Genomic DNA, 27491 nt, shown 5'->3' on the forward strand with positions numbered 1-27491 from the left:
ACTGGCAGGGAGGAAGCTAGTGTTCTCAGACCGTCTCTGCTGCACCTGGAGCCGGCCTGGAGACGCGGGGCGACGCGGTATCGACGCAGCGGGCCCGCGGTTGCGTGCGGGTGACATGCTAAACATGTGGAAAGTCAGAGAACTGGTTGATAAAGCGTGAGTAATAACGGTTCACGATTCAGTGTGAGCGGCTAACCCTGCTAGCCTGGCTGGCTGAAGCTCAGCTGGAGTAGATCTTTACGTCCCATAGCCCGGAGAGACGGTCGCGGCGTGATTGGCCAAAATATGGTTGTCATAGCAGAAGGAGAGTCTGTGGGGATTACACAGGTGCAATAAGTTAGTTTGTTGTGTGGAAAGAAATGCTGTGAAAAATAATTAACGTTAAAAAAAGCATGTTTTCTGCTGGTTATGTTTAACCAGAAGTTCAGAACCGACCAGAACTATTTGGAAACACTGTCTCTGTGTTTAACCAACCGTCCCTCCCGGGCTATGGCACCCAGCATCTCCAAACGGGCCGCTGTGCTGTTTTACGTCAGACGCAGCCTCTCAGCTCAGCTGTTATTAGCTCGTAAAGCTAGCACAGTGCTATAGGCTAGGCTGTGTTTCATACATGGACACAATGCATTGTTGCTGATGTAGTACTCTTTAGGACTGGTAGCTTCGTGTAGTAGTAGCCTACACCGGGAGGGACACGTACTGTTCACGCACTAACGTTACTATGGTAACACAAAAAACACAGCTCATCATTCTTTGACCATCACACCGACCATAGGGATGCAAGGCAAGCACTGGATGCTGCGAGCAGGGAGCAGGCTAATTCCACTAGCATAGTGCAAAGTGCAAACACTTGCCCTGTGTTGGTGCAGAGAGGCATCACGCCCTGTCTGCCTGTCCATCCATCTGTCCCACCCCACTGTGTTTTTATGGTTTTGTGAACATTAACCTGTGTACTGTCTGTAACTGTGATCTCCATGGAGGCTGAATAAGGTTCACACTGGCTTTTAGACTTGGTTGTTAATGCAGTTTCTATTATTTTGTCATTGAACACAATGTTACTGAACAAAAGCACTTGTACTGTAACGGCACAGTGCAGTAGGCAGGGCGACATGGACAAAGTTAACGTCACATTTTTGACCAATAACTAAATATTGATTTTGTGATGAATATTTACACAATGAGATTTTTGATAAATGATCATCAGTAATAACAAATAATAGGCAAGTAATAGAACAGCTAGAACTGTCAGGAAAAGTTCAGATCACTTTATTCAGTATTTAAAACCATGCATGGCAATAGAAAAATAAATATGTCTATGCCTAATTCCCTATTGCGTATGGTAATATCAGAAATAAATCGGGAACATGTCCCCTATAATTTCAAAATTCCCATGAAATGAGATGGTGCAGGGCCAAAGAATAAGATTACACAATATTTCCGGTTGTAATGATTTGACGTTTTGTAGGCTACTTTAGGTTACAAAGTGGAAATAGCAGATGTACATGCTCACAAGTCACAACGCATAGCGATTTGAACGGTTGTGAGCTTGTAGATCTGCCACTTCCAAAAATGTTGCACGTCGGTGTTGTGCAAGTATAAAATAGAGCTGGTTAATTAATAATTAGCATATTTAGTCCTGAGGCCGAATCCGATTTAGAATAAAGGTTTTATGAAAGACACCTTAAAACCTGAGGTCTTTTTGAGAAACTGAATTGAATCCGGAAAAGTACGAGGCGTGCACACATTCCTGGCTTCATAGATCAAGTAACACTGCCCCAGCTGCAGACGGTCTAAATGGGTTGGACTAGACTTGAGTAAGTTCATGTCGATGTGTTGATAGAGTACATCTTTAAACAAAGTATAAGAATAATTTCTCAGGAAATATTGGATAATGCAGCTCTAGATGTGTTGAGATCTTCTTTCTCTCTGCACTGTGTGACCACTGGGGTTTTACCTCTCTCTCTTACAACATCTGGCCCAGACAAAACCAAAACGAGCTCCCTGACAGCTATAGCGGAGGACACAGGGTCAACATCACCACAGCATTTCAGTTCAGTGTTCAGACACAGCACAACCGTCACAACAACGCCTTTGAGTCTCTGTCGTGTGGTGTCTTTGATCACTGGCTTTTTGAGGTCCTGCTGTGTTGGTTCTGTATTGTTGTTGGTATGGCTGGCAGCACATCAAGATAGGAGGGGCCCAAGGGTGCCTTGTGGCGTCTTCAAAGCAGTTTCAGTGGAAAACTGCTTCTTCTTTTAATTAAGCAACTCAAGGCAGAGCCTTTATTTTAACAGAATATGTTGTGGTTAAAGGGAGAGACAGACAAGTCTTTGAGTAGCTGATGCTATGTCTCTTGGCCATTTACGGTCTCTCTGTCATTCTTGAGGTGTAGCCTAAATGCTTGACCCACTGTTGTTTGAATGGAAATTGATATTGTCATCAGTCATCACAATGTATTTAATTACACTATTGATATTGAGTTATTAGTTATTCTGATCAGAAATATAATTATTTGATTGTGTCCTCCATGTCAGCCAATTCAACTACAAACATAAACCAGTATCCCACTGGTGTTTACTATCAACATTATCTTATAGAAGAGCCTGAGCCTTTGATACGTGTTGTATATATTGAAAAAAATGTTGCCAATACCTAAATATTGATATTGTCTGTCTGTCTGTCTGCCTGTCTGATAATCATTTTTTAAATCTGATTCACTGCTAATCTTAATGGGATTACAAATAATCCACTGTTTCTTGCATTAATTGTGCCAGCGTAACCATATGCTGTTACCATATGGACTGCACTGTGCACTTAAGAAAAATCATGTGTCACAGTCAGGACAATACCGATATAATTTAGTATGAAGTATTTATGTATTTATTGCTATTCTTTTGCTACGCATCTTGCCATCTTATTAATTAATCATTTCTGCCAACAATCTGCTATGTACACATTGTTTCGCTAGTAGCATCTAGAAACGTATAAGCAGAAATTATGTTATTGGCCCCAACAGTTCTCTATGAATAGCCAAAGGTTGTGGTTGATCTTATACTATGCCAATTGCCAACGTGTTCTAAAATGATATTAAACTTTCACATACAGTACCACTGTAGCAGCAAGTACCACAAGCTCGCAGCACGTTATGATGTGTGTTGTCAGCATAACATGTGTTTTGAACCACTTTAGTGCTGCACTAGCATAAAGCATACCGTATTACCATAATGCATTGTGATTGTACGTATCCTTCGTGGGGGATAAAGGGCAGGCCACTTTAAGACTTTCTGCTGGAAGAAACTGCAGCCAGCTCAGTGGCCTTGTGGTTAGAGTGTCTGCCCTGAAACTGGGAGGTTGGGGTTCGATCCCCGGCCGGGTCATACCAAAGACTGTAAAAATGGGACCCAATGCCTCCCTGCTTGACACTCAGCATCAAAGGGTTGGATTGGGGGGTCAAATCTACTAATCAAATTATTCCCGAGCGCGGCACGGCTGCAGCTCACCGCTCCTTGGCTGCGGCTCAACCGCTCCAAGAGATGGGTCAAATGCGGAGAACAAATTTCACTGCGGTAACGTGTGTGACAAATCGTACGACTTTGACTTTGACTTTGTCACACAATGTTAATAGTATTTTATTTGTAGTACTAGTAGATAACAGTAGCACAATTTCAAATTTGCACCATATGGCCAGAAAAATGATGAAGTCTGTGTGTTTTGTCTGGATTGCTGAAGTCCCATAATGCCTTGGTGCACATCCTTGTGGAGAGGGAAGGCTGCGTGGAGGTGTGACTTGTAGTCCAAGAAGGAAGTGAGACCACATTTTCATGAATAAGTTTGGTCATGAACATGGCGTCATGACTAAAATATCTAGACTGTAAACACACATTGCACACAAAAACCCCAGGAAAGTGTTTCTTGTGTCCTAAACATCATTAAAATACGATTTGGGTTCCATTTAGGGTACAGTGGTTCACGGACACAGACCCTCATAACTCTGAGTGTGTACAAATGGAACCAAGTCCATTTGGTTCCATTTGTACACTCTCTGAGTTACATACGCACACAGGGCCATTTGGAAGGACACTTTGAGACCCACCGGTGTAGCAGTGTTTCCAGTGAGCCAACATGCACAATAGCAGCACCCTGACTGTGTTTGACCAGAATGGAACAGAGCCTTAATTAGTATCATCGGTAACAGTCTAACAGAGGCCCGGAAGTAGGACGAGTTATTTCCAAAATGGCGTATGTGCAATTGTGCATAGAGCCTATATACACACTAGTACACAGACCAGTCATTAAGAGATATGAGACAAGGCGGACGTGAATTGAGCACACAGATCCATCCAACAGCCCAGGTGGGGTAACCGATACGAGGCATCGGGCACGGCTATCATGCTTGGTCAGATGTGGTGAATAGACTCTTTATGTGTCTATGTGAGCAGGGCTGCCAGTGGAAGCTAAGCCTTGGGGTTTTTTTCAAAATGTTTGAAAATGACAAGCACTTGGAATGTAGGAGTTGAGGCATTACATTTTGTTTCCACAGATACATATTGTGAAAATAGCAGATCTACTGATAGCTGGTAGATCGTAGATCCTCTTTATTATATTATTTGAGAATCAGGGCAATCTTTTGACCCCCCCCCCCCCCCCAAAAAAAAATCACCCCTTCCGAACCACTGGGCTAGGGGAGTAGGAAAGGAGGCAAGGCGAGAGTGGTTAAGGAAAGGGAGAGAAGAGCAGCTTTAATCACTGATGCTGTGTTTGCTAGAGCAGTGGTTCCCAAACCTTTTCATGTCAAGGACCCCCATATTGACACTAATTAGCCCGCGGACCCCCCATTTGAAAATATATGCCATGGACCCCCATAAGAGAAGATTGTTAATGTTGCAGCTCTAGCAGTAATTTTCAACCATTTTCGACCCCCAGTTTGACCTGAATTAGGCTGCGGTCCCCTATTTAATGGCATTTCTTATCTCTGGGACCCCCAATGTATATTGTAAAGTCAAAGTTAATTTAACTCGGCCCAGGCCGTAGCGTAACGGTCTGGGCACCGGACTGGTAATCCAGTCGCAGTGTGCCGCGGGTTCGACTCCCGGACCCGACACGGCCTTTACTGCATGTCATCCCCCCATCTCTCTCCCGTTTCCTGTCAGCCTACTGTCTGTCCCTTCAAAAATCAATAAAAAGGCGTAAGCCGCAAAAAATATCTTAAAAAAAAAAAAAGTTAATTTAACTCTGAGAGTGTACAAATGGTAACGGGTCCATTTGGTTCCATTTTGTACTCTGAGTTACAGACCCATTTGGTTCCTATATATCATTTAGCTGGGGACCGCCTGGGACTGCCTCAAGGACCCCTAGGGTTCCCACTTTGGAAAACACTGTGATAGAGGACTGTGTTCAGGTCTGCAGCGGGCACGCACACACACATAGTATACACACGTGCACAGAACAAACGCATCAGTAAGCAAGCGTGCAGAACAAAGAGGCCAGGAAGTCCTGGGTGCTTGGTGTTTAAAAAAATTAAAAAAAGGTCCTACACACACACACACACACACACACACACACACCACACACACACACACCTAACCTTGCTTTCATGCACACCCACTCATCTACCTTTGTCTCCTTCGCAGCTGTGCATGCGTGCGTGTGTGCGTGCGTGCACATGCGTGTGGTGTCATTGTAGGTAGGCCCTTGTGAAGTGTAGATGTGTGGAGTGTAGATGTGTGGAGTGTAGATGTGTGGAGTGTAGATGTGTGGAGTGTAGATGTGTGGAGTGTAGATGTGTGGAGTGTAGATGTGTGAAGTGTAGATGTGTGGAGTGTAGATGTGTGGAGTGTGTGTCTGTCCTTCACTGTCTGGTCCTGATATGAGTTCCTGACTGTTTTGTGTTGATACACAGTACATGACATACAGTACAGTACATGTACATGCCCCCCCCCCCCCCCCCCTCCTCTCTTTCTTTGTTGTTGTTGAGAATATGATGACCGGCCCAAGCCGTAGCGTAACGGTCTGGGCACCGGACTGGTGATCCAGTCGCGGTGTGCCGCGGGTTCGACTCCCGAACCCGACACGGCCTTTACCGCATGTCATCCCCCCATCTCTCTCCCGTTTCCTGTCAGCCTACTATCTGTCCCTTAAAAAATCAATAAAAGGCGTAAGCCGCAAAAAAATATCTTAAAAAAAAAAAAAGAGAATATGATGACCATGGTTATGTTATGACCCTACTTATGTGAGCAGTAGAGTGTGAAGGGGGCACAGGGGGGGACACTGCCCCGGCCGTAACACACCAACATGACTTACTGACCGGGAACTGGGAGGCGGGAACATCAATCATCAACTGACATGAATGATCAATCTAATGTAATTGCGTGGTGCTGCTCCTATAGTCTCGTGTAGCCAGACGGTCAGTGATCTCTGCCTGCTGATGCGTCTGGGGACTGTTGGACTTAAAGGAGAATTCCATACTAAAAGGCTTTCTTACCTTTCTTTGTAGTTGTTACGTCCCCATCAAAGAGGTCCAGGTGTTATTTTGTGCAAAAGCTCCTTATTGGCTATTTCCCCTACCATAAGCCCTAAATGAATTGCATTGCATTGAATGGGATGTATGGGGTGTTGTGCTAATTCACTTATTTCCATCGAAATAAGTAGTAAACTGTGCCGCTTGGGTTATTATTTACATTATGAAGAGAGGATATATACAAAAAAATTATAATTTTGAGTGATGGAAATGAGCGAATTAGCACAACACCCCATACATCCCATTCAATTCAATGCAATTCATTTAGGGCTTATGGTAGGGGAAATAGCCAATAAGGAGCTTTTGCACAAAATAACACCTGGACCTCTTTGATGGGGACGTAACAACTACAAAGAAAGGTAAGAAAGCCTTTTAGTATGGAATTCTCCTTTAAGGAGGAAAGCAGCAGTAATAAACCTAATGCCCACTGCTTTGAAAACCACTCCTGTTACCATCCCATTCATTATGAAAGACCGACTCAAAAGTCTTTACATTGGTTCTACGATGCAGATATATTATAATATAATAATATAATATAATATAAATTGTCCACCCGGTGAGGCGATTCGTTGAGCTAATTTACGTGGATGTCACCAGACATACTGTCAGTAGGTGGAGATCTCTGATTGTCTGAAATGGATACATGATGAGACTACTGTAAATTCACCATTCACCATTTATGTACCATTTGTTATTACTACTATGGGGCGGCAGTGGCTCAGGGTCAGAGTCACAGTGGCTCAGGGGCAGGGGCAGAGTCACAGTGGCTCAGGGGCAGGGGCAGAGTCACAGTGGCTCAGGGGCAGAGTCACAGTGGCTCAGGGTCAGAGTCACAGTGGCTCAGGGTCAGAGTCACAGTGGCTCAGGGGCAGAGTCACAGTGGCTCAGGGTCAGAGTCACAGTGGCTCAGGGGCAGAGTCACAGTGGCTCAGGGGCAGGGGCAGAGTCACAGTGGCTCAGGGGCAGAGTCACAGTGGCTCAGGGGCAGGGGCAGAGTCACAGTGGCTCAGGGGCAGAGTCACAGTGGCTCAGGGGCAGGGGCAGAGTCACAGTGGCTCAGGGGCAGAGTCACAGTGGCTCAGGGGCAGAGTCACAGTGGCTCAGGGGCAGAGTCACAGTGGCTCAGGGGCAGAGTCACAGTGGCTCAGGGGCAGAGTCACAGTGGCTCAGGGGCAGAGTCGCAGTGGCTCAGGGGCAGAGTCGCAGTGGCTCAGGGGCAGAGTCGCAGTGGCTCAGGGGCAGAGTCACAGTGGCTCAGGGGCAGAGTCGCAGTGGCTCAGGGGCAGAGTCGCAGTGGCTCAGGGGCAGAGTCACAGTGGCTCAGGGGCAGAGTCGCAGTGGCCGGTAGAGTGACCGGTTTCGGTTCCCAGTTTTATCCCGGGCTCCCCCAGATGGTGTCGAAGTGTCCTTGAGCAAGACTCTGAGCCCCTAATTGCTCCCGATGTGCAGGTTGGTGCCTCTCATGGTTTCCTCTGCTATCGGTGCGTGAATGTGTGTGAATGGGTGAGTGTGCAGGTCACAATCTATGTAAAGCGCTTTGGATAAAAGTGCTATATAAAATCGACCATCACTGCTGCTGTATTACAGTATTACTACAATCAGTGCAACTCTAGCTTAAAGGGGTAGTTTGCAGACTGACTCAATGGAGACTCTTTTGAGTCTTCGACTCCGCCGGTCATCAAATTAATGGCTTAGGAATGCAAAAAAATAAAGAAAAACATGAATTCAAGGCTTCATGGGATGTGTAATTGATAGAAAGTATAGTAGCTTTGCCAGGCACCTTCGTCAGGCAGCCTCTGTAGACATTTTTAAAGCTCAGCTCAAGACCCACTTCTACAACATTGCTTTTAAGTGATCTTATATTTTTTGTTATTCATGTCCTCACTGTATTGCATTACTGCTTGTTTTTTAATGTCGTTGCCTTGCTTTTCTTTTATTCTCCATTGTTCTGTAAAGCACTTTGAGCTGCATTTGATGTCATGAAAGGTGCTATACAAATAAAGTTTTATTATTATTATTATTATTATTTAAATGTAATTTAAAAATTGTGACAACTTTCTTTTGTGTGTGTGTGTGTGTGTGTGTGTGTGTGTGTGTGTGTGTGTGTGTGTGTGTGTGTGTGTGTGTGTGTGTGTGTGTGTGTGTGTGTGTGTGTGTGTGTCCAGCACTAATGTGGTGATGAACTACTCTGAGATTGAGTCCAAGGTTAGAGAGGCCACCAATGATGACCCCTGGGGGCCGTCGGGACAGCTGATGGGAGAAATAGCCAAGTAAGACACACACACACACACACACACACACACACACACCAGAGGGTTAGCCAAGTGAGTCCGGTGTGAGCTTACACACAATTCGTTTTTACATGTTTTAAATTGCAAGGTTGTTATCAAAGATACGCTTGAAGGTCTGAGCAACCACAACCGCTGTATCTGCATTTAGCTATATATATATTCTTTAGTTCACAGGACTCTTCCCGTTCATTACTCCGATGCACCTGTCCATCTTAGCAGGTTGTGCAAAATAAAAGGTTCTCATCATGAAATTATATTGATATTTGATACAAGATGACGTTCTTTGGTTGTGTGCGTGTGTTTGTGTGTCCGTGCGTGCATGTGTGTGTAGGTCTACCTTCATGTATGAGCAGTTCCCAGAAGTGATGAACATGCTGTGGACCAGGATGCTGAAAGACAACAAGAAGAACTGGAGACGGGTGTACAAGGTATGCAGGAGCTCCATGTCCTAACAGTCCTATACTCTCCCTCACACCAGGATGGTGTCGCCTGCCTGCAGAGACAGAGCTGGTCTAGGATAGCTTTTGTATCGGCTCTTTTCAGCAAGCAACACCATCGTACGCCCTGGTTCTCTATACAACCGCGGTTCTCAACCAGGGGAACACCAGTGGTCCTTGATGATGATGGAGTTGGTAACTCTTGAGAGAGTGAAATGAAACCATGTGTTTTTACATTTGGTTTTAACCATTTTACACCCTAAAGAGTTACCGGTACATTATCCCATTCAGGACGGGAACCCCTTTTAGGGTGCTATCTACAGTATATAGCAACATTCAACCTCAGTCCTAAATGGGTTAATGCTCAATCTGAATTAGTCAACTTACAAGTAGAGCATGTTTTACAATCTCTCTCTCTGTCTGTGTATCCAGGCTCTCCTCCTCTTGGCCTATCTGATCAGGAACGGCTCAGAGCGGGTGGTGACCAGCGCTAGAGAACACATCTATGACCTCCGATCTCTAGAGAACTACCACTATATCGGTAAGACTGGTCATAAGCCCTTCTACTGAGCATGTCAAGTATGCAACTTTTAAGTTAAAATGTATATAATTAACCGAAACATATTGATGATGATGATGATAATAATATAAACTAATTAATAATGATGATAATAATGATAACTATGAAGCTGGTGATAATAATAATAGTACAATAATAAATCGTAGTAGGATACATTTCAAACAAACATGCAGTTCACTGGTCTATTAAAGTGGTTTAAAGACATCAGATTAAACAGAAACAGATTAAAAGATTATACAAACATATTTTATAAGCATTTTTTTTTAATCAACAAAACAATGTACAACGCACGCAAGCAACGCACGCACACACACACACACACACACACACACACACACACACACACACACACACACACACACACACGGACACACACACGGACAGATAGAGAGATTATCTTGATATTCTCCACAAGGTCAACAAGTCCCCAACTCAAACCAGGGGTCATCAATATGACCTACGGGTCCATTTGGTTCCATTTCTACACTCTGTCATGGCCATTTAGGGCTACTCATTTTGTATGTCTGTGGCAATAGGTTATGGAGTATATCTATTCTAACAAGTGAGAAGTTGTACCCAACACATGGCAAGAAACCCAAAGCCACAACAGCTACGTCGCTATTGCAACACCCACAACACCATCACACTACACTCACACACACTCACACGGGCAGTGACGTCACACCGTTAGCCTTCGCAGTGTTGCAACGCTATCTCCTCCTATCGCGCCCATCGCCAACACTCGACACCACCCTCCAAAAAATGCTCATTGCACTGCCACCAAAGATGCCTCCCGTCCACACTGACGGCGGCAATGCATTTGTTTACTACAAACATTATCGACCCAAGCACCCACACCCCCGGAACACTGTTGCCCTTTCACCACGCTAAATTCGCCATGTCTATGCAAGTGAGCACAAATTACATGTGAGAAAATTTATTCACAAGCCCACAAATGCCATTCAAATGCCATTCAACACACACTACGACTCGCTTACAATTCGCGAACCTGGCAACTACTACTCCGTCTTTTAATTGGCTACTAGCTCTCAGCCTGTGCTGCTCTGATCTCCGAGTCTCCCTGACAGTCCTGTCCGCAGGAGGAAAAACAAGGAAGGAGAGGAATTTTCGCCTCACGATTTTGCTTATTCCTTCTAAATCTCTGTATGTAAAATATCGCTCACTCAGCGAATCTCTTAGTTACATCAACATTGTTCTTTGACAGTAGTTGGTTTGTGCCAAACTATTACAATTACACTGTTCGAATTCGCCATTTCGCCTGCCAGCCATACTGCCGAGTACTTTTGATTGCGCACACACACGCGCACGGCTGGAAGCCACGATCTATCTCTCTTTCGCCACGCACGCACACACACACACACACACAGGAATAGCCGTGCAGGCTATACACGGCGGCAGCGAGACAGGACGTTATAATCTTGAGTTTCATTAAATAACTGTCTTTCTCCGCACGCGCACGTGCGCACACAACATTATTCAAGTGAAATGCGTAACGCCAATATTGGGCTAATATAGGCTACCAATATGTGGGTAGCCTACAGGGATTTACCCACGGAATGAATATATATATATATATATATATATATATATATATATATATATATAATCATCTATACCAGGGCTGCCCACACTTTTTTTTACTTCAGAGCTACTTTCAAAACGACCAGCTCATATACCCACCAAATAAAACTATCATCCCATTGCTGAAAATAGTTACAAAATGTAATTGAGGAGCCTTTCATAGGCTACATACAGTGGTGTCCCGTTCGTCTGTACCAGGCTGACTTCTATAGGTTTTGAAAGGTACCTTTCATTTTTTTACCCAGGGAAGTAGCTGAGCACAGGTGCTCATTTTCAGCTACGCCCTGCACATCGAAACACACACACACACACACACACACACACACACACACACACACACACACACACACACACACACACACACACACACACACACACACACACACACACACACACAAAATGTCATGTCAAAGGTACCTCTGGACGCCACACCTCTGATGGGTGGGGTTTAGTCTTAAGGGGTGTTTCTTTCACCCACTGTGTAATACAATAAATGGACGGTAGGTGGCAGTAGTACAGAGGCCAGAGCAACTATAAGACAAACGCACATGGAATGGGAAATAGAGGGGGGGAAATGGAAATGGTAGGGTTTTTATTTTTGGTATTTGACTTTGCTACTGATGATTGTACACAACAACAAGTATTGCATTGTGTGTTTGAGCTGACAGGCCCTTTTTGATGTCAAATCAATCAAGTCATCTCGGGTCATCTCAAGCGGCAGATGCAAAAATCTTTTTTATATTAAAATTATATATATTTTTAGGGCCATGTCATGTGGTCTACCTGCAAAGCCTTTGTGATCTATACTGGTAGATCCTGATCTACCAGTGCCAAAAATGCTCCCCGACAGCATAATCGGAGGAAATACCGGGCAGTGTGTATGAGCCATAACATGTTGACTACACTACACTACACTAATAAGGACACATAATAATAACTAATAACCCATCCGTTACTACATGTGGAGTCAACTCCCGCAATTTCCTTCTTCCCATAGTGCGCGGCAACGTAACTCTGGGATGAGCGGCCGCTAAGCGGCCGCGAAATTCTAGTATATATATATGGCCAAAACAAACATATTATGGAATACTGTAATGAAGTAATTGTTCATTTTATTAACTGTCCTACGTCAAACTGAATATCAGCGGTCAATGGAACGAAGTTGGCACGGACGATCATCTTTTAGGGAACTGTGTTGCTGTCGGACAGAGGAACCTAGCATTTCCCGTCAGTGTGTGTTCTGACATTCCATATGTTGATCCTTCCCCATCCACCCTTCCTCTTCGATGTCTCCCTTTTGACTGATACCTGTCCATTTAAACTCTAGACAAGCCTGCCCCAAAGTTATTTGTGCAGTCGCGAACTAGAACTAGAGTTCTCAACCGGCCCAAAAATGTAGGCCCGGCCCTACCTGGGCCCTCATCAAACCCTGTACATTCAAGACACTGCCCCCGCTGCCACCCATAGATCTCCATATATGGAGCTGACCTGTTCTGACATTCCATATGTTGATCTGACCTCATCACACCCATGTACACTCAAGACACGCTCCATATATGGCATATAGTGCACGCGACCTTGCCCTTTTAGGGCGAGGTCGCTTCTCGCCCTCAGGCGTCTTACTGACAGTACTGCATAAACAATATAAAAGCATAATTATCAAAAGGACAAAGGGCACTGTACTTTAATCATCTGTAATAAAAGTCCTTTGACTGCTGATAATTCACCGTTCGATGTGGACAGTCAATACAAATAAGTTAATAAGTTTGTTTTGGCCTTGGATGGACTTTATTCACCTCACTGTAATACAAACGTGTGCGTGCGTGTGTGCGTGCACCTACTATTATGCAGACGAGAGTGGTAAGGACCAGGGCATCAACGTGCGTCAGAAGGTGAAGGAGATGGTGGAGTTTGCTCAGGACGACGACAGACTGAGAGAAGAGAGGAAGAAAGCCAAGAAGAACAAAGACAAATACATCGGAGTGTCCTCGGACAGCATGGAGGGAGGAGGAGGAAATGGCAGCTTCAAGAACTGTGAGCACCTCCTTAACCCGTTGGAACCAGGATCATTTCACATTTCAGCTACAAACATAATAGGCAACAATTAAAGGTTTAAAAAGAAAAAAATACATGCTTTAGAACAGCACTAGAACAGCTATATATAAATTTTTAAAGCAAACATCTTTAACTCAAATTGTTGCTTCTGGGGTTCCCTGGAAATATTTTGAGATGGTGTTCGGTGCTCAAATACATATAATTTTGGGGGTCCTTGACATAAAAAGGTTTTAGCACCACTGATACTGTATAGCAACATACGAGAAAGAAAAAGTGTTTTAGAGAAATTATGTTTTTGTTATCTAATGCCTACTGTAGCTTCCCCAGTGGACCCCGGTCCTGAGCTGACGTCGGCAGGTATGGAATGGAAGCTTTGGCTTTTTGGTGATCCTTGAGGGGGGCTGTGTGTGTGTGTGTGTGTGTGTGTGTGTGTGTGTGTGTGTGTGTGTGTGTGTGTGTGTGTGTGTGTGTGTGTGTGTGTGTGTGTGTGTGTGTGTGTGTGTGTGTGTGTGTGTGTGTGTGTGTGTGTGTTAGCCAATGGTTCACAATGGTGCTCGTCTATCACAAGCGTCATGGCGGAACTTCAAACTGCAATTTCTCCATCTACAACGTTAATGTCTACATATGTCTACATTGTATATCAAATATAACGTGCTCACCCCAGGGCCACGAATGTTACAATTCCGCTCGAGCGAGTATAAGTTCCAGTATCTTCCTTATTGTATTGTTCAATAAAAAATATTTTAATCCTGTGGCCATTTTCTCATGTATCAGAGTGCATTGCCTCTCCCAGCCGATAGGGGCGCGTAGTTAAAAGCATAAGGCGATAAAACTGAGAAAATGGCCATCGATGGGATTAAAATGCTTTTTATTGAACACTACAGAAGATACGGGTACTTACTGTATACCCACCCGAGCAGAATGGTAATATCCGTGGTCCGGGGATGAGCACTTTATAGTTTAAATTTGTTGTAAATGGAGAAAGTGCGTGAAACTGGCTGAAGTTGTGTCATGAGTCATGACACAACTTCACAATTATGACATGATTATGACGGATATGTTTTGCAGAGTGACTTAAGTCTTCGACTCCGCCGGTCATCAGATTATTGGTTTAGGAATGCAAAATAAAAAATAAAAACTTGAATTCAAGGCTTCATACGGTGTGCAATTGATAGAACATTTTTCGTTTTTTGGTTGAACTACTTCTTTAAGTAGTAGCTTTGCCATTTAAATGTCATTTAAAATTGTGACTTTAAACGTATAGTGCATGGCACTAGTGTGTGCGTGCGTGCGTGTGTGTGTGCTCTCATAAGAATATGCAAATGGCTTTACATTTGTGTGATTGTTTATTTGTCTTGATGAATCATTAACAAGATCAGTTAAGCTGCAGTGCCAATCTTGGATTAAGATTTATACCAAAAATAGCCAGTATATAAGGTCTATGCGTCAACCAATTGAAAATGTTAATTGAAGGTGTGCTTTCACATACGGAAATTGAGATACGCAATGCCAACCATCGTGTGTGTGTGTGTGTGTGTGTGTGTGTGTGTGTGTGTGTGTGTGTGTGTGTGTGTGTGTGTGTGTGTGTGTGTGTGTGTGTGTGTGTGTGTGTGTGTGTGTGTGTGTGTGTGTGTGTGTGTGTGTGTGTGTGTGTGTGTGTGCCAGCTGGAGAGCGTAGTGAGTTGGACCGTACCAAGTGGGACGAGGACTGGGACAAGAGCAGAGGGGCGTTCCCCTTCAGCGAGAAGCTGGGAGAGATCAGTGACAAGATAGGCAGCACCATCGATGACACCATCAACAAGTTCAGGAAGAAGGAGAGAGATGACTCCCCTGACAGAATCAGGTGCACACACACACACACACACACACACACACACACACACACACACACACACACATCTGGTATACACACAGAATAAACAAGTATAAAACAGGACATTCATGCAGTCTACAGTGTTAGAAATGTGTGGGAAACAAGTGGGAAATAAACCCCTCAAGTCTCTAAATAAATACCCCACACATATGATGGAAGGTGGCAAAACGTTTAACCCATTTTGACCTGAGATCAAAATCTAAAAATGTCTTCTACATCCTGACAGTTTTCTGAAAAAGCTATGTTTCTATGTCAGTCTTTCTTCGACTTTTCAAAAATAGCAGATCTACTAGCTCATACGAGCTTGTAGATCTGCTATTGTTCAATAGCTAAAGCATAACATAATGCTAACACCAAAAGGGGTTAACAGAAATAATTGCCTTAGGAATCGGGATTACAACTAATATCATATAACACCTCACTGTCGGGCAGAAACATATTTTTTTTTACTATTTTGAAAAACATTTTAATATTGTTCAACTAGCTATTACTACTCTCACAACTAACTATTCGATAGAAATAGAAAATGTTTTTGGAAATAGTAAAAAGTAGGGCCGGGACTTTAACGCGTTAATCGAGATTAATTAACTACAGAAAAATTAATCGTGATTAACTACAGATAAATTAATCGCACCTTTTTGTTTCCCCCATAATAAAGTTGTTTTTATTTGTTTTCTCATGCTCAGCCATGTAAAGCACATTTGAGTATTCATATACACACTGAAGACACTTTATATAGGCACTTGCTGCCTATATATATCACCTGCCTATATATCACTGTTGGGATAAAACGCATTTTTCTATGGAATTGTGTGCACTGGAAATAATAAAAAGTCCCCCCATTATGTGTTGCCTATAGAACTGAAGGTCTGAAAAAAACAGTAACATTATGAAGTACATTTTTGTGATGTCACTGAGATGTACTTCATAATGTTACTGATTTTTTTTCAGACCTCCAGTTCTAGGCAACACAGAATGGGGGGGACTTTCTTATTATATCCACACAACAACTCTAAGGTATATTAATGACAGTAAAATGTTGAAAATGAGTGGAATCCCGTAGTCACTATTCACTGGGATACCAAAAACATTTGAAAAAAAAGGTTTCTCACTGTTCTCGAGTTAAATATTGATATGCGATTAAAATGCGATTAATCGAGATTAATTAACTACAAAGCCTCTGATTAATTAGATTAATTTTTTTAATCGAGTCCCAGCTCTAGTAAAAAGGCAAAGAAGTTTTGGGATAAGGGATAAGGCGCTGGCGAAAATGGGGCCCCTTATCTCCATATTTTATCTGTGTCTTTTCATAAATTCACACACAAGCATCAAAAGTAGCAGATCTACAAGCTTGAAAGCTCGTTTTGAGCTTGTCGATCTGCTACTTTTGCTATTTTTTTACTTGAATCCTGAAAAGTAACAGTTTTAGAAATATGATATCATGTATCATATAAATGTAATATGATACATCAAAAGGGGGCAAAATCTGAGAATTTTCTACACTGTAAGCCGATTGGCAACACTTTTTGTGCACCGTTTAGTAAACAGTGCACAAAAAGTGTCTGTGCAGCACCAGCACCCTGCCTGACCGCGATCTACCGTTTTGTCGCCGGCCGGTGAGCAGCGACGGCGAGGAGGACCGGGTGTCCAGGAACGGTCGCCTGGGCAAGCTGGAGTTCAAGGACGAGGAGGAGACGGTGACCACCAAGAGCATCCAGATCACCCAGGCAACTGAGACCACCACCACCACCACGCGCAAGCGCAGCGGAGGAGGAGGAGGAGGGGGCAGCGGCAGCAAGACCCTGGACCTGGGGGCCGCCGCGCACTATACTGGAGACAGGAGCCCCGAGGACAAGGTACACGGAACTAGTGTATGGTCTCTGTCGGGTGGGAACTAGAGTGGTCCCGATACGAGTGCTTTTTATTTTTGTTTAATAACCACTTATTGTACCCCCTTTTTCCTCCAATTTCATTTCATTGTCATGCCTTGTACTTGTAATGACACTGTAATATTCAATTACCACAATTTAGTCTATAATAATGGCCTGAAACGATTCTGAAACAATATCTAATTCCAAAACGTTCTTGCTCCCGTTGCATTTATCGTTCAGCCTAGTGTCAATTAAATGTTTTTGTACTCGGGTCAGTATATATAGTATCGGGGACCAGTTACGAGTACTTGAGGGTGGTATCGACCCGAGTACCCGATACCAGTATCGGTATCGGAACAACTTTAGTGGGAAGATGGGAACATCATTATGTCCAAAACTGTTGCTCGACTGCAGTCGAGTGGACCTGCTACTTTTGATGCTTTTGTGTGACGCTGTAGTGTGAACAAGTAGGGCGTTAATTTAAGAAATAAAGAGAAGTGAACGTGAACACATCTTATGACCCATGGGGTAATGGGGTCATAAGATCTTCTGAGCATTCTTTAGAGGTTAGGTTTAGGGTTAAGGGTTGGAGTATTTCCGGATTTGTACCCAGCTGTGTCGTGCATTGGAAATAGCCGAACTACAAGCTCTCAACATGTCGTAGCACTAAAATTGCTTTTCTTTTAGACTGACAACCGACAAAATACTAGAAGAGCAACGTTGTTATGGACCTTATGGACCAGAAATGCACAGCCAATGCTTTAGTTCATCCACATCCACATAGCCAGGGACAGATGGGGTGTGAGGGGACAGGCAACCGCGCCCACTTAGGAGACCATTGTGTACCATTTTCTTGTGTGAGCGTGGGATGGGCTTAATAAAGCATCTTTGACGGAACTTGCTAAAAACCAGATGTTTCTCTCACGCTAATGGGTGAGGTTTAGCAGGACTTGTTGGTGTGCTAGGGCAGGGGTTCTCAACCCGTGGGTCGTGACACCTCGGGGGGTCGCCAAATTATTATTATTTTTTTTTTGCAACTGAATGGCTGGAAAATGGAAATTAATTATTTATTATTATTATTATTTTATACTTTGTCACACTACCTGTTTCATGCAAAATTATTTTAAGTAGCTGATACAAGCTCACAACCCGTCGCTAGTTTGTAGATTACCATTTTTGACAATTTAAGATTTCTCCAATGACATGACAATAATGCAGTATATACATTATACTGTCTGTGTGTGTATATGTATGTATGATATATATATATATATATATACGTATGAACAAAACACAGATCGATCATTTGTTTGCCATGAAAATTGTTAGCCTAGTAAACAACCCCAGTCGCGGATTTCAATTTCTTGAAACTGACAGAGAGAGAGAGACACACACACACACACACACACACACACACACCTGCTAGGCTCTGTCATGTAACCCCTTTCAGTATCCTGTCATATTCTTCTACTTAGTTTCTCGTATACGTAGATCAACCACAATGCGTAGGTTGTTTCCTCTAGTTTTGCAATGTCTCTAAATTCACGTGTGTTTGTGTAAGTTAAGTTACACAAACACACACACAACCATCCATTATTAAGAACCAACACCAAAAAAGTTTAATAAATGAAAATAACTAGAAAAGGGGCACTCCTCAGAACAAGGAGGAGCTACCAATGGTCCCACAAACTTTGGAAGTCAATCATAGCCAAAACGTTTTGTTGTTGTTGCTGAAACCAAGGTGCATGTTGCACAGAATATACAGAGTAAGCATGTAATGGTTGTGACTGTGAGTCAGTACTTCAGATCCTGTGTGCATGTAAATGTAGAATTATTTGTGTTTGAGTCAGGCGTCATCACTATGCTGGCTTGTGGTGAACATTTTGGTCAAAATAAACATTTTGACATACAAAATGAGCAGCCCTAAATGACCATAACAGGTCTGTAACTCTGAGCCCTAAATGACCATAACAGGTCTGTAACTCTGAGCCCTAAATGACCATAACAGGTCTGTAACTCTGAGCCCTAAATGACCATAACGGGTCTGTAACTCTGACCCTAAATGACCATAACAGGTCTGTAACTCTGAGCCCTAAATGACCATAACAGGTCTGTAACTCTGAGCCCTAAATGACCATAACAGGTCTGTAACTCTGAGCCCTAAATGACCATAACAGGTCTGTAGAAATGGAACCAAATGGACCTGTAGGTTCGACACATTTTGTGGTCATATTGATGACCCCTGGTTTGAGTTAGGGACTTGTTGACCTTGTGGAGAATATCAAGATTGTGTGTGTGTGTGTGTGTGTGTGTGTGTGTGTGTGTGTGTGTGTGTGTGTGTGTGTGTGTGTGTGTGTGTGTGTGTGTGTGTGTGTGTGTGTGTGTGTGTGTCTCTCTCAACCCTGCCCCTCCCTCTCTCTATCCAGGTGTCAGTCAAGCAGTCGTCCAGTAGCGGTCTAGCAGACCTACTGATGGTCGACCCTTCGTCCAATCAGACCACAGGTAAGAAGACCCGCCCAAACAGGGGAGAACTTTTACTTAGTGATGGGAGATTAATCTGCAAACACATTGGCTGATTCTAGTTTTTTTTTTTTTATTAATCGGCATCGGCCCGATTAATCTGTCCGATTGTCTTTACAGATAAACAAGCCCAAAGTAACAGATCTAAAGTGAACAGATCTACAAGCTCACAATATTTAATATAAGGCATTAAAGTTCAATCTGACTTGCCTAAGCCTGCAGTGCAGATACCCTGTTACATGCATTTTTCAGAAAGGACAGAATTATATATTTTAATACAGAATGAGATCATATCGACATCGGGAATATCGGTTATTATAACAGCAATTCATTATATTGGATATCAGACAAAAATGTCTCATCAGCACATCCCTAATATATACACGCAAATGAGAGCTGTGAACAAAGGAGAAATCAACAAAATAATTAGCTCTTCATCTCTCTGCTGCTTCGGCTTTGAAAGTCTAATTTCAGTAAATGAGTATGCAGTATCCTAGAGAGGTTGTGCAGTCTCTGTTGCACTGGACAAGTTCAAAAGAGACCTCCCAATGAAACACGGGAGCACTTTGGCTCTGCACGTTTTATGAAATAGCAGGGATGTGATTTCTGTCCTATTGTTAACCCATTAACAACATCCACAGGCACGCACGCGCGCGCACACACACACACACACACACACACACACACACACAGTCACACACACACACACACACACACACACACACACACACACACACACACTAAAAGGTAGAGGTACCGTAATTGGTGAGTGAAGAATTCTGAATACGTAGAATAGTGTATATATATCATCATAGTAATTGGAAATCGCAACCGATGCATATGGGCGGGGTGTGTGTGTGTGTGTGTGTGTGTGTGTGTGTGTGTGTGTGTGTGTGTGTGTGTGTGTGTGTGTGCGCGCGCGTGTGCGCGCATGTGTACAGGCAGCACGTCAGACCTCATCGGTGGCTTCGCTGACTTCTCGTCTCCTGCTGCCTCCGCCAGCCTCCCATCCTCTGCTGGTACTCTCTCTCTCTCTGTCTCTGTCTCTCTCTCTCTGTCTCTCTCTCTGTCTCTGTCTCTCTGTGTGTGTGTGTGTGTCTCTCTCTCTCTCTCTCTCTCTCTCTCTGTCTCTGTCTCTCTCTCTGTCTCTCTGTGTGTGTGTGTGTGTGTGTGTGTGTGTCTCTCTCTCTCTCTCTCTCTCTCTCTCTCTCTCTCTCTCTCTCGTGTCCATGCTCATCCCTCTCTTCCCTCCCTTGCCCCTCATATAGCTGTCCTCCCCCTCTGCTGGTCCCTGATACAATGCCCATTGGGGTTGAATAGCGTATATGCATTATTATGCAAAGCAGCCATTTTGGAAAGAACTCTTCCTACTTCCGGGCCGCGGATTAAGTACAGTTTTAAATGGAGACGGAGTTCGCTTCGCCGAGTCAGCCTCGTTGGAGTTGTGACCCGATATGGACAGAATAATAAATCATGACTCAATCGTGACTCTGAGAGTGTACAAATGTAAGGGTTCCATTTGGTTCCATTTGTGCACTCTAAGAGTTACACACCCATACGGGGCCATTTGGAACCCACTCAAGGACACTTTGAGACCCATTGTTTCCAGTGAGACAACATGCACAATAGCAGCACCCCGACTCTGTTTGGCCAGAAAGGAACAGAGCCTTGATTACTGTATCATTGAACTGTGATGTGTTTTGAGCTTGTATTTGAGCAATTTGTGAAGAAATTTGAACATAATTTGCAAAATGTTGACATTTATGACATGCCCAAACATAGCGATGCCAGGTTGAAACTGGTTAATAAGGCACATTAATATGAGTTGAATTTGAATTACATCCCATACTTTGCAAGTGAGCCCCCCAACGCCCCCTGGTGGCCTCCACTTGGACCAGTGAACTAGACCAGTGTTTCACAACCTTTTTTGTCCCAGGGAACACTTTTCATAGCCTTCATCTCAGGGAACACCTATATATAATGTATATATATACATATAAATTAAATATACATATATATTAAATATATATATATTATAGTAAAAGTAAATATATACGTAAAAGTAAATATACTTTTAAAAACACACATGACAGCACTCATCAAATAACGAGAAAGAAATGGACAGAGACAGTGCCTCAGTTTAAAAAAATTGCTCATATGCAATGTGAAATGCCACCTAATCCTTTTCCTTGTCTTTATTATGGGCCAACTTGTGAAAGCTGCATGCTTTTATTGTGAAGGGTCTCAGTTCTCAGAGCCTGCTTATTTCCATGTGCTGAAAATAGCTCACCGACAAGCTCACAACGCGTTGCGTCCGCAACGCGTTGTGAGCTTGTAGATCAGCCATTTTCAGCATGCAAGCATAACACGTGTACGACGAAGAATAAATCAGGCATCACTGCGCTTCTGTGGAGGGAGGGAGATATGGCCGAACGAGGCGATCATGTTTGGACATCTATGGACAGCTATTTTGGACAGCTATTTTTTGTGGCACATTATGCTTAATCACAACAACGTCACGTTTACTTTACGTGTTTGGGTCGGGACATCTAAGCATTAACATTTCAATGGCCGAGGGTCGTTAGTCTATTGTTCCGTGTTGTTGTTATCGCACGTCTAATGGTTAGACGTGTGACAACAACGACGCAACAATAAGAAGCCTGCAGCCCAGTAGCTATAATATTGCTTTCGGGGGAGAGTTAGTGTGCCGCCTGATTTGACAGAAAGTAACACTATAACTTAATTTCGGTCAAATTACGCGGAGCACTTGGACACATCAAACGGAGCACCAAAGCTCCGCGACACACAGGTTGGGAAACACTGAACTAGACAGCACAAAGTTAACATCTGTAGATGGAACGTAGCCTGACCTAAGCAGAGACATTTCTGGTCTAGAGGGGCGGGTCGCGCCTCAGAAATGCGCGCACCCTGATTGGATCTCATTGATCTGTCCGTCACCCCCGGCCCCTCCTCTCCCCCCTAGTGCAGCGCTACGTCACATCATTTAGAGCGACGCCCACCCAGAAGGGTTGACTCCCACTTTTAGACTGGTTCAGCCCACGGCTTTTTCCAGGCTTTCATCTTTCGCGCAGACGAAATGAAAGCCTGGGTATCGAGGCTAGATGGAACGTAACAGCTAGAGCAGCAACTTTGATGTTGTTTTAACTTTTTTAGTAATTAATGCCCTACTTTGTCATTCTATGACACACATGTGACATGTAGCAAGAATCTACAAACTTAAAATGCGTCTCACTGCTAGTTTTTATCTAGAGAGAGCTGAGAGCAGAGTGTTGTTTTGGGGGGAAAGAGGGGAAGGGTTAGTGTGTTGTTCTAAAATCTATTCTAAGATCGTTAAAGGGAATAAAAGGACTAACACATCCAAGGAGAAAGCTCAGAGAAGACCAGATGGGCTCCGACCAACTGCTGTGGATTCAAGTTTTTCTATTTTTCTATCAATTACCAGTCCCATGAAGTCTTGGAAATCAAGGAAAAGTTTAGTTTTTTGTCGCATTCTTAACTAAGCCAATAATTTGATGACCGGTGGAGTGTCCATGTACTGCGTAGGAGACTCTATTGGGTGAACTACTCTGTCATATCCCGTCATTTTCACAGCGCAAAAGAGTGGACACTGTCGTAGAATGTGGTGTCAAGCTTTATTCATCAGTACACCCTATCCTTGATTTCTCAATCCAAGGTTTCCCTTTACTATCTAATATCTATTATGTATTGCTTGGAAAACGGCAACAGAAAACTATCATTAAAATAATTATTTCCATGATGAACTTTCTCTGGTATACCTGTAAGAACCACTGCTCTGTAGGACAACACATGAAGTAAGCTCAACTCACCACAATGTGTGTACTAATAAACATAGTTGACAAGTGTATTCAAATTCAACCAATCGTTCTGCTCCAGCTGCCGCGCCAACCAATGGGAACGGAGAATTCGGAGACTGGAACGCCTTCTCGGCCAATCCCCCGGCCTCTTCGAGCGCTGTGCCCCCCCAGCCGCCCGTCGGCGACCTGTTTGGCTGCGCCCAATCGCCTTCGGCCTCTGCCTCAAACCCCGCCCCCGTCCCACCCTCGGCCGAGCTCTTTGACCTGATGGGCTGCGGCGGCGGCCATCAGCTGACCAATCAGCACGCCACGATGAGCGCCTCTCAGAGCATGACTTTCTCGCTGGGCGGGGCCACGCCGGGGGGCACCGTTGTCATGGCAACTGTACCCATGTCCCGCTCGCAGCAGGTAGGTGACACACCACACCAACTCTACAATGTGCGGCTGCACCACATGGACAATGGACATGTCTCTGTAGTTATGCTAACTCTACAATGTGTGGCTGCACCATATGGACAATGGACATACCTCTGTATTCATGCCAAATAGTGTGATATCGATACGATATATGATATTACCATTAAATGTCATATTCTACAACGTTTGTATATTTTAAGTGTTGCAACATTGAAAAATAAACATTATTCAAAAGAGTGTGTTAGTGAGTTCGCTAACACACTGGACCAGGGCTAACAACAACGCAAAATAGCACAGCCCACCCCAGTTTTAGGTGATAAGGTGAACACCGAAACAGTGGTTAGTAAAAACAGAGAGATGTGACGTTATGTTGTAGTTTTCGGTTCACCTAAAATGAATAGACCTTTAGAAAAGTAAACGTTTTGAGAAGCGCTGACAGGATGACGGCATGCTTTCAGAGTCTCGGTGGTCTGATGTCCCAGCAGTCCCAGAAGGTCGGAGGTCAGGGCCCCTTGGGGTCGACCTGGTCTGACCCCTCGGTCAACATCAGCCTGGACTTCCTGTCTGCGGGCCTCAACCCCTCCAAGACCCCGCCTACCCTCAATAACATCATCCAACAGCAAGGTAAACCGTGCACACAGCACACACTGACAGTATAGTGTTGTTTAAAACACCCGAGTGAAGTGAGGGGCGTTCTTATCATCGTACATCATCCATTCATCGTCAATGGGAATTTAGTGTTTGTGTAAGACGCAAATCTACACTATAGCTGAATATAGGAGGGGCCCCTCAAAATTACATACTGAATAGCTGACAAAATTGGAACTGCCACATTTTGTAGGGTTTTGTGTATAGTTGCTATCCCAACCTGAAAATTGGATATAAACCTTTAAAAAGAAACATAACCTACATCCTGTTAAGGAAAATGTACGTGCTACTTCGTTTTTTATGTCATGTTTAGCAGTGTGAGCTACATGTAATTTGCTTTCAGAAATGTATGGATTAAAGTTCGCCACGACTGATTTCAGTCATTTGGATTCCGTAGAAGCCAGCATGTCTTCTATGAAAGCATGTTGCGCGACGAATAGCTTGTAGGCTATTTCAGGTTATTATTTAAAGATGATAGCATTTTGAAGATGTCCGACTACAGTAGCAACATGTTCAGAAGCATCTTCCATGAGATGGAAATAGTGTCAGATATGTACGATATGGAAACCATGCACCTGTGACTTAAACAGTGGCAGTGTACTCAATTTGGAAGTGTGTTAAACCTCCGCTCCGCAGCATTAGGTGAGTGGTTAATCTAATTTTTGTCAATTAAAATAAGCACTCTGCCATCATACATGTATGTAGTTCTCTTAATGGATTAATTGCTTTTAAATGCGCCAACGATACATACTATTTTGGTCATGGAGATAGACCTTTTTGTATATAAAACAAATGGTCAAATATTCTGCATGGTTTTAGGGTGCGTACCAAGTAACGGACCACTTTTCAACCTTTCTTCATATAATAGGTCCTCACTAATAATCTTGAAAAAATGGCGCAATTTTTTTCTACTCGGCCTGTTGGCAGTTCAGAAACCGTCTTCCAGGCCTGGGCCATGGCTCAGCGGTCCAGGCACCTTGGCTGGTAATCCAGTCTGGCAGTGTGCCGCGAGTTCGACTCCCGATCCCGACGGCCTTTACTGCATGTAATCCCCGCATCTCTCTCCCCCATTTCCTGTCAGCCTACTGTCTGTCCCGCCATAAAAAAATATTAAATAAAGGCGAAAGCCACAAAAAAAAAAAAAACCGTCTTCCAGTGACATCATCAATGGGGAATACAAGCTAATAAAAACTGCAGGCTTTCTAGTCCTGAAAAGTTGCAATGCGAAAATGGGCAACGACCCCATCTGTTGGCCATCTGGCAGAATGGCATCTATCCTGATAACAATACCTGGTGCTCCCCTGAGAACTAGCCCCAAAACGCTATGTGCACCCCTGGTGATACCTCCTCCCTGTGTGTCCCCCACGCAGGCGTGCCTCCCGTCAACCTGCTGGCCCAGAACTTCGGGGGGCTGAACCTCGGCTCCCCTCCCTCCGTCGTCACGCCCATCCGACCGCCCGCCATGGGGATGCCCGCCTCCATGGCCACGGGGGGCACCGTCCCCGTCAACGTCAACCAAGGCGTGATGGGCATGAACATGAGCATGAACATGGGCATGGCGGCTCCGGTGGTGATGGGGGGGATGGCGGGCATGGGGATGCCCGGCGCCATGGGCCTGACGACGCACCCCATCGGCCCGTCGGCCGCCATGGTGCCACCCAAACAAGATGCCTTCGCAACCTTCGGCAACTTTGGAAAATAAAGCTCTGTGTGTGTGTGTGTGTGTGTGTGTGTGTGTGACAGACAGACAGACAGACAGACAGAGAAGCACTTGCTGCACTTGAAGACAACCTCACAGTTTTCTCTCTCAGTGACACGGTACCTATGGAAAAGCATCTACATCCAGGCTGTTTTAATTTGTGGGGGGGCGAGGTTTAGGAGTTCTCCTTAACGCTATGTTACTTTTCTAGCCGTTGCACGAACCTCCTGCTAGAGTAACTAAAACATAAGAAATATTTTCTTTTCTGTAATATATTTCTGTATTTTGGACGTGAAGTGGGGGCTCTGAGTGTTCCCACTAAGGAAAGTACAGTATAGGCTTTCAACATCTTAACACCGTCTTTGTTTTGGTGAGTAGCGAAAGTATATTTTTACTAAAGACGAGAGGCTGCAGCCACGGCTGCGCTACCATGGGTGTGAGGGCAGAGGATCGAAAGTCCCATAGCGTTATTACCCATTCTGTACGGGAACCCATTTTGGTGTTTTAATCATTATGTTATACTTTAGCTTTTGAAAAAACAAGCTCATAGCGCGGCACCGAGCTACGAGCTTGTAGATATTTCTAAAAAATTCTGAAAAATCTTGAAAATGTGGCGCAAATCTTTGAATATATATTCTTTCAGAGCGAACGTTTTTAACTCAAATCTTTGCTTCTGGGGGAGTCGGAGGCCAATTACATATATTTTTGGGGGTCCTTGACATGAAAATGTTTGAGAACCACTGACAGATGGGTTTTTCAGAAAAATTTAGAAGGCATTTGTAGAATCGTCCTCAGGTCTAAATGGGTTAAGGAGATCTCCTTGTGATGCCAGAGCTATCCTGAACCTATAAGGGTAGAGGTTGTGTTCTGTGTAATGGCTGATTTATAATTAAATGCGTGCGTGCATACTGCATAGGGCTGTCACCGTTATGACATTTTACTTATTGACGATTCATTGTCATTATGAATAGAAAATCTTTTTTGTTTGGCTTTTAGGCTTCGTAAACAAAGGGTGCACATGGCAGATAGAGCTTAAAATAAAAAACATGAATAGTGGAAATAGCCTTTCTGCAAGCTCAAAAAAGAGCTCGTAGATTTTTTTTATAAAACATTTTCCAATATTGAAATGATTATGAAGATTATCCAAA

At 43.8% G+C, this 27491-nt stretch overlaps 1 protein-coding gene across 3 annotated transcripts; it reads left to right on the forward strand.

Moving 5' to 3' along the window:
- On the forward strand, nt 1–27128 carry LOC310862887 (clathrin interactor 1-like). 3 transcript variants are annotated; one of them, XM_083771006.1, is made up of 13 exons: nt 1–156; nt 8680–8784; nt 9137–9233; nt 9675–9783; nt 13276–13458; nt 13798–13836; nt 15145–15322; nt 16977–17208; nt 19650–19725; nt 20685–20762; nt 23659–23987; nt 24455–24620; nt 26015–27127. In XM_083771006.1, the coding sequence occupies exons 1-13, from the start codon at nt 116–118 to the stop codon at nt 26344–26346; spliced, it is 1965 nt and encodes a 654-aa protein (XP_083627132.1). In that variant the 5' UTR covers nt 1–115; the 3' UTR covers nt 26347–27127. The 3 variants fall into 3 exon arrangements, with proteins under 3 accessions (XP_083627132.1, XP_083627134.1, XP_083627133.1); XM_083771008.1 differs by lacking the exon at nt 20685–20762 and having other exon boundaries at nt 26015–27128; XM_083771007.1 differs by lacking the exon at nt 13798–13836.
- The last annotated feature ends 363 nt before the right edge of the window (nt 27129–27491 follow it).

The sequence above is a fragment of the Protomyctophum parallelum genome (assembly GCF_964188405.1).
Source record: "Protomyctophum parallelum genome assembly, chromosome: 1".
Taxonomy (NCBI): Eukaryota; Metazoa; Chordata; class Actinopteri; order Myctophiformes; family Myctophidae; genus Protomyctophum; species Protomyctophum parallelum.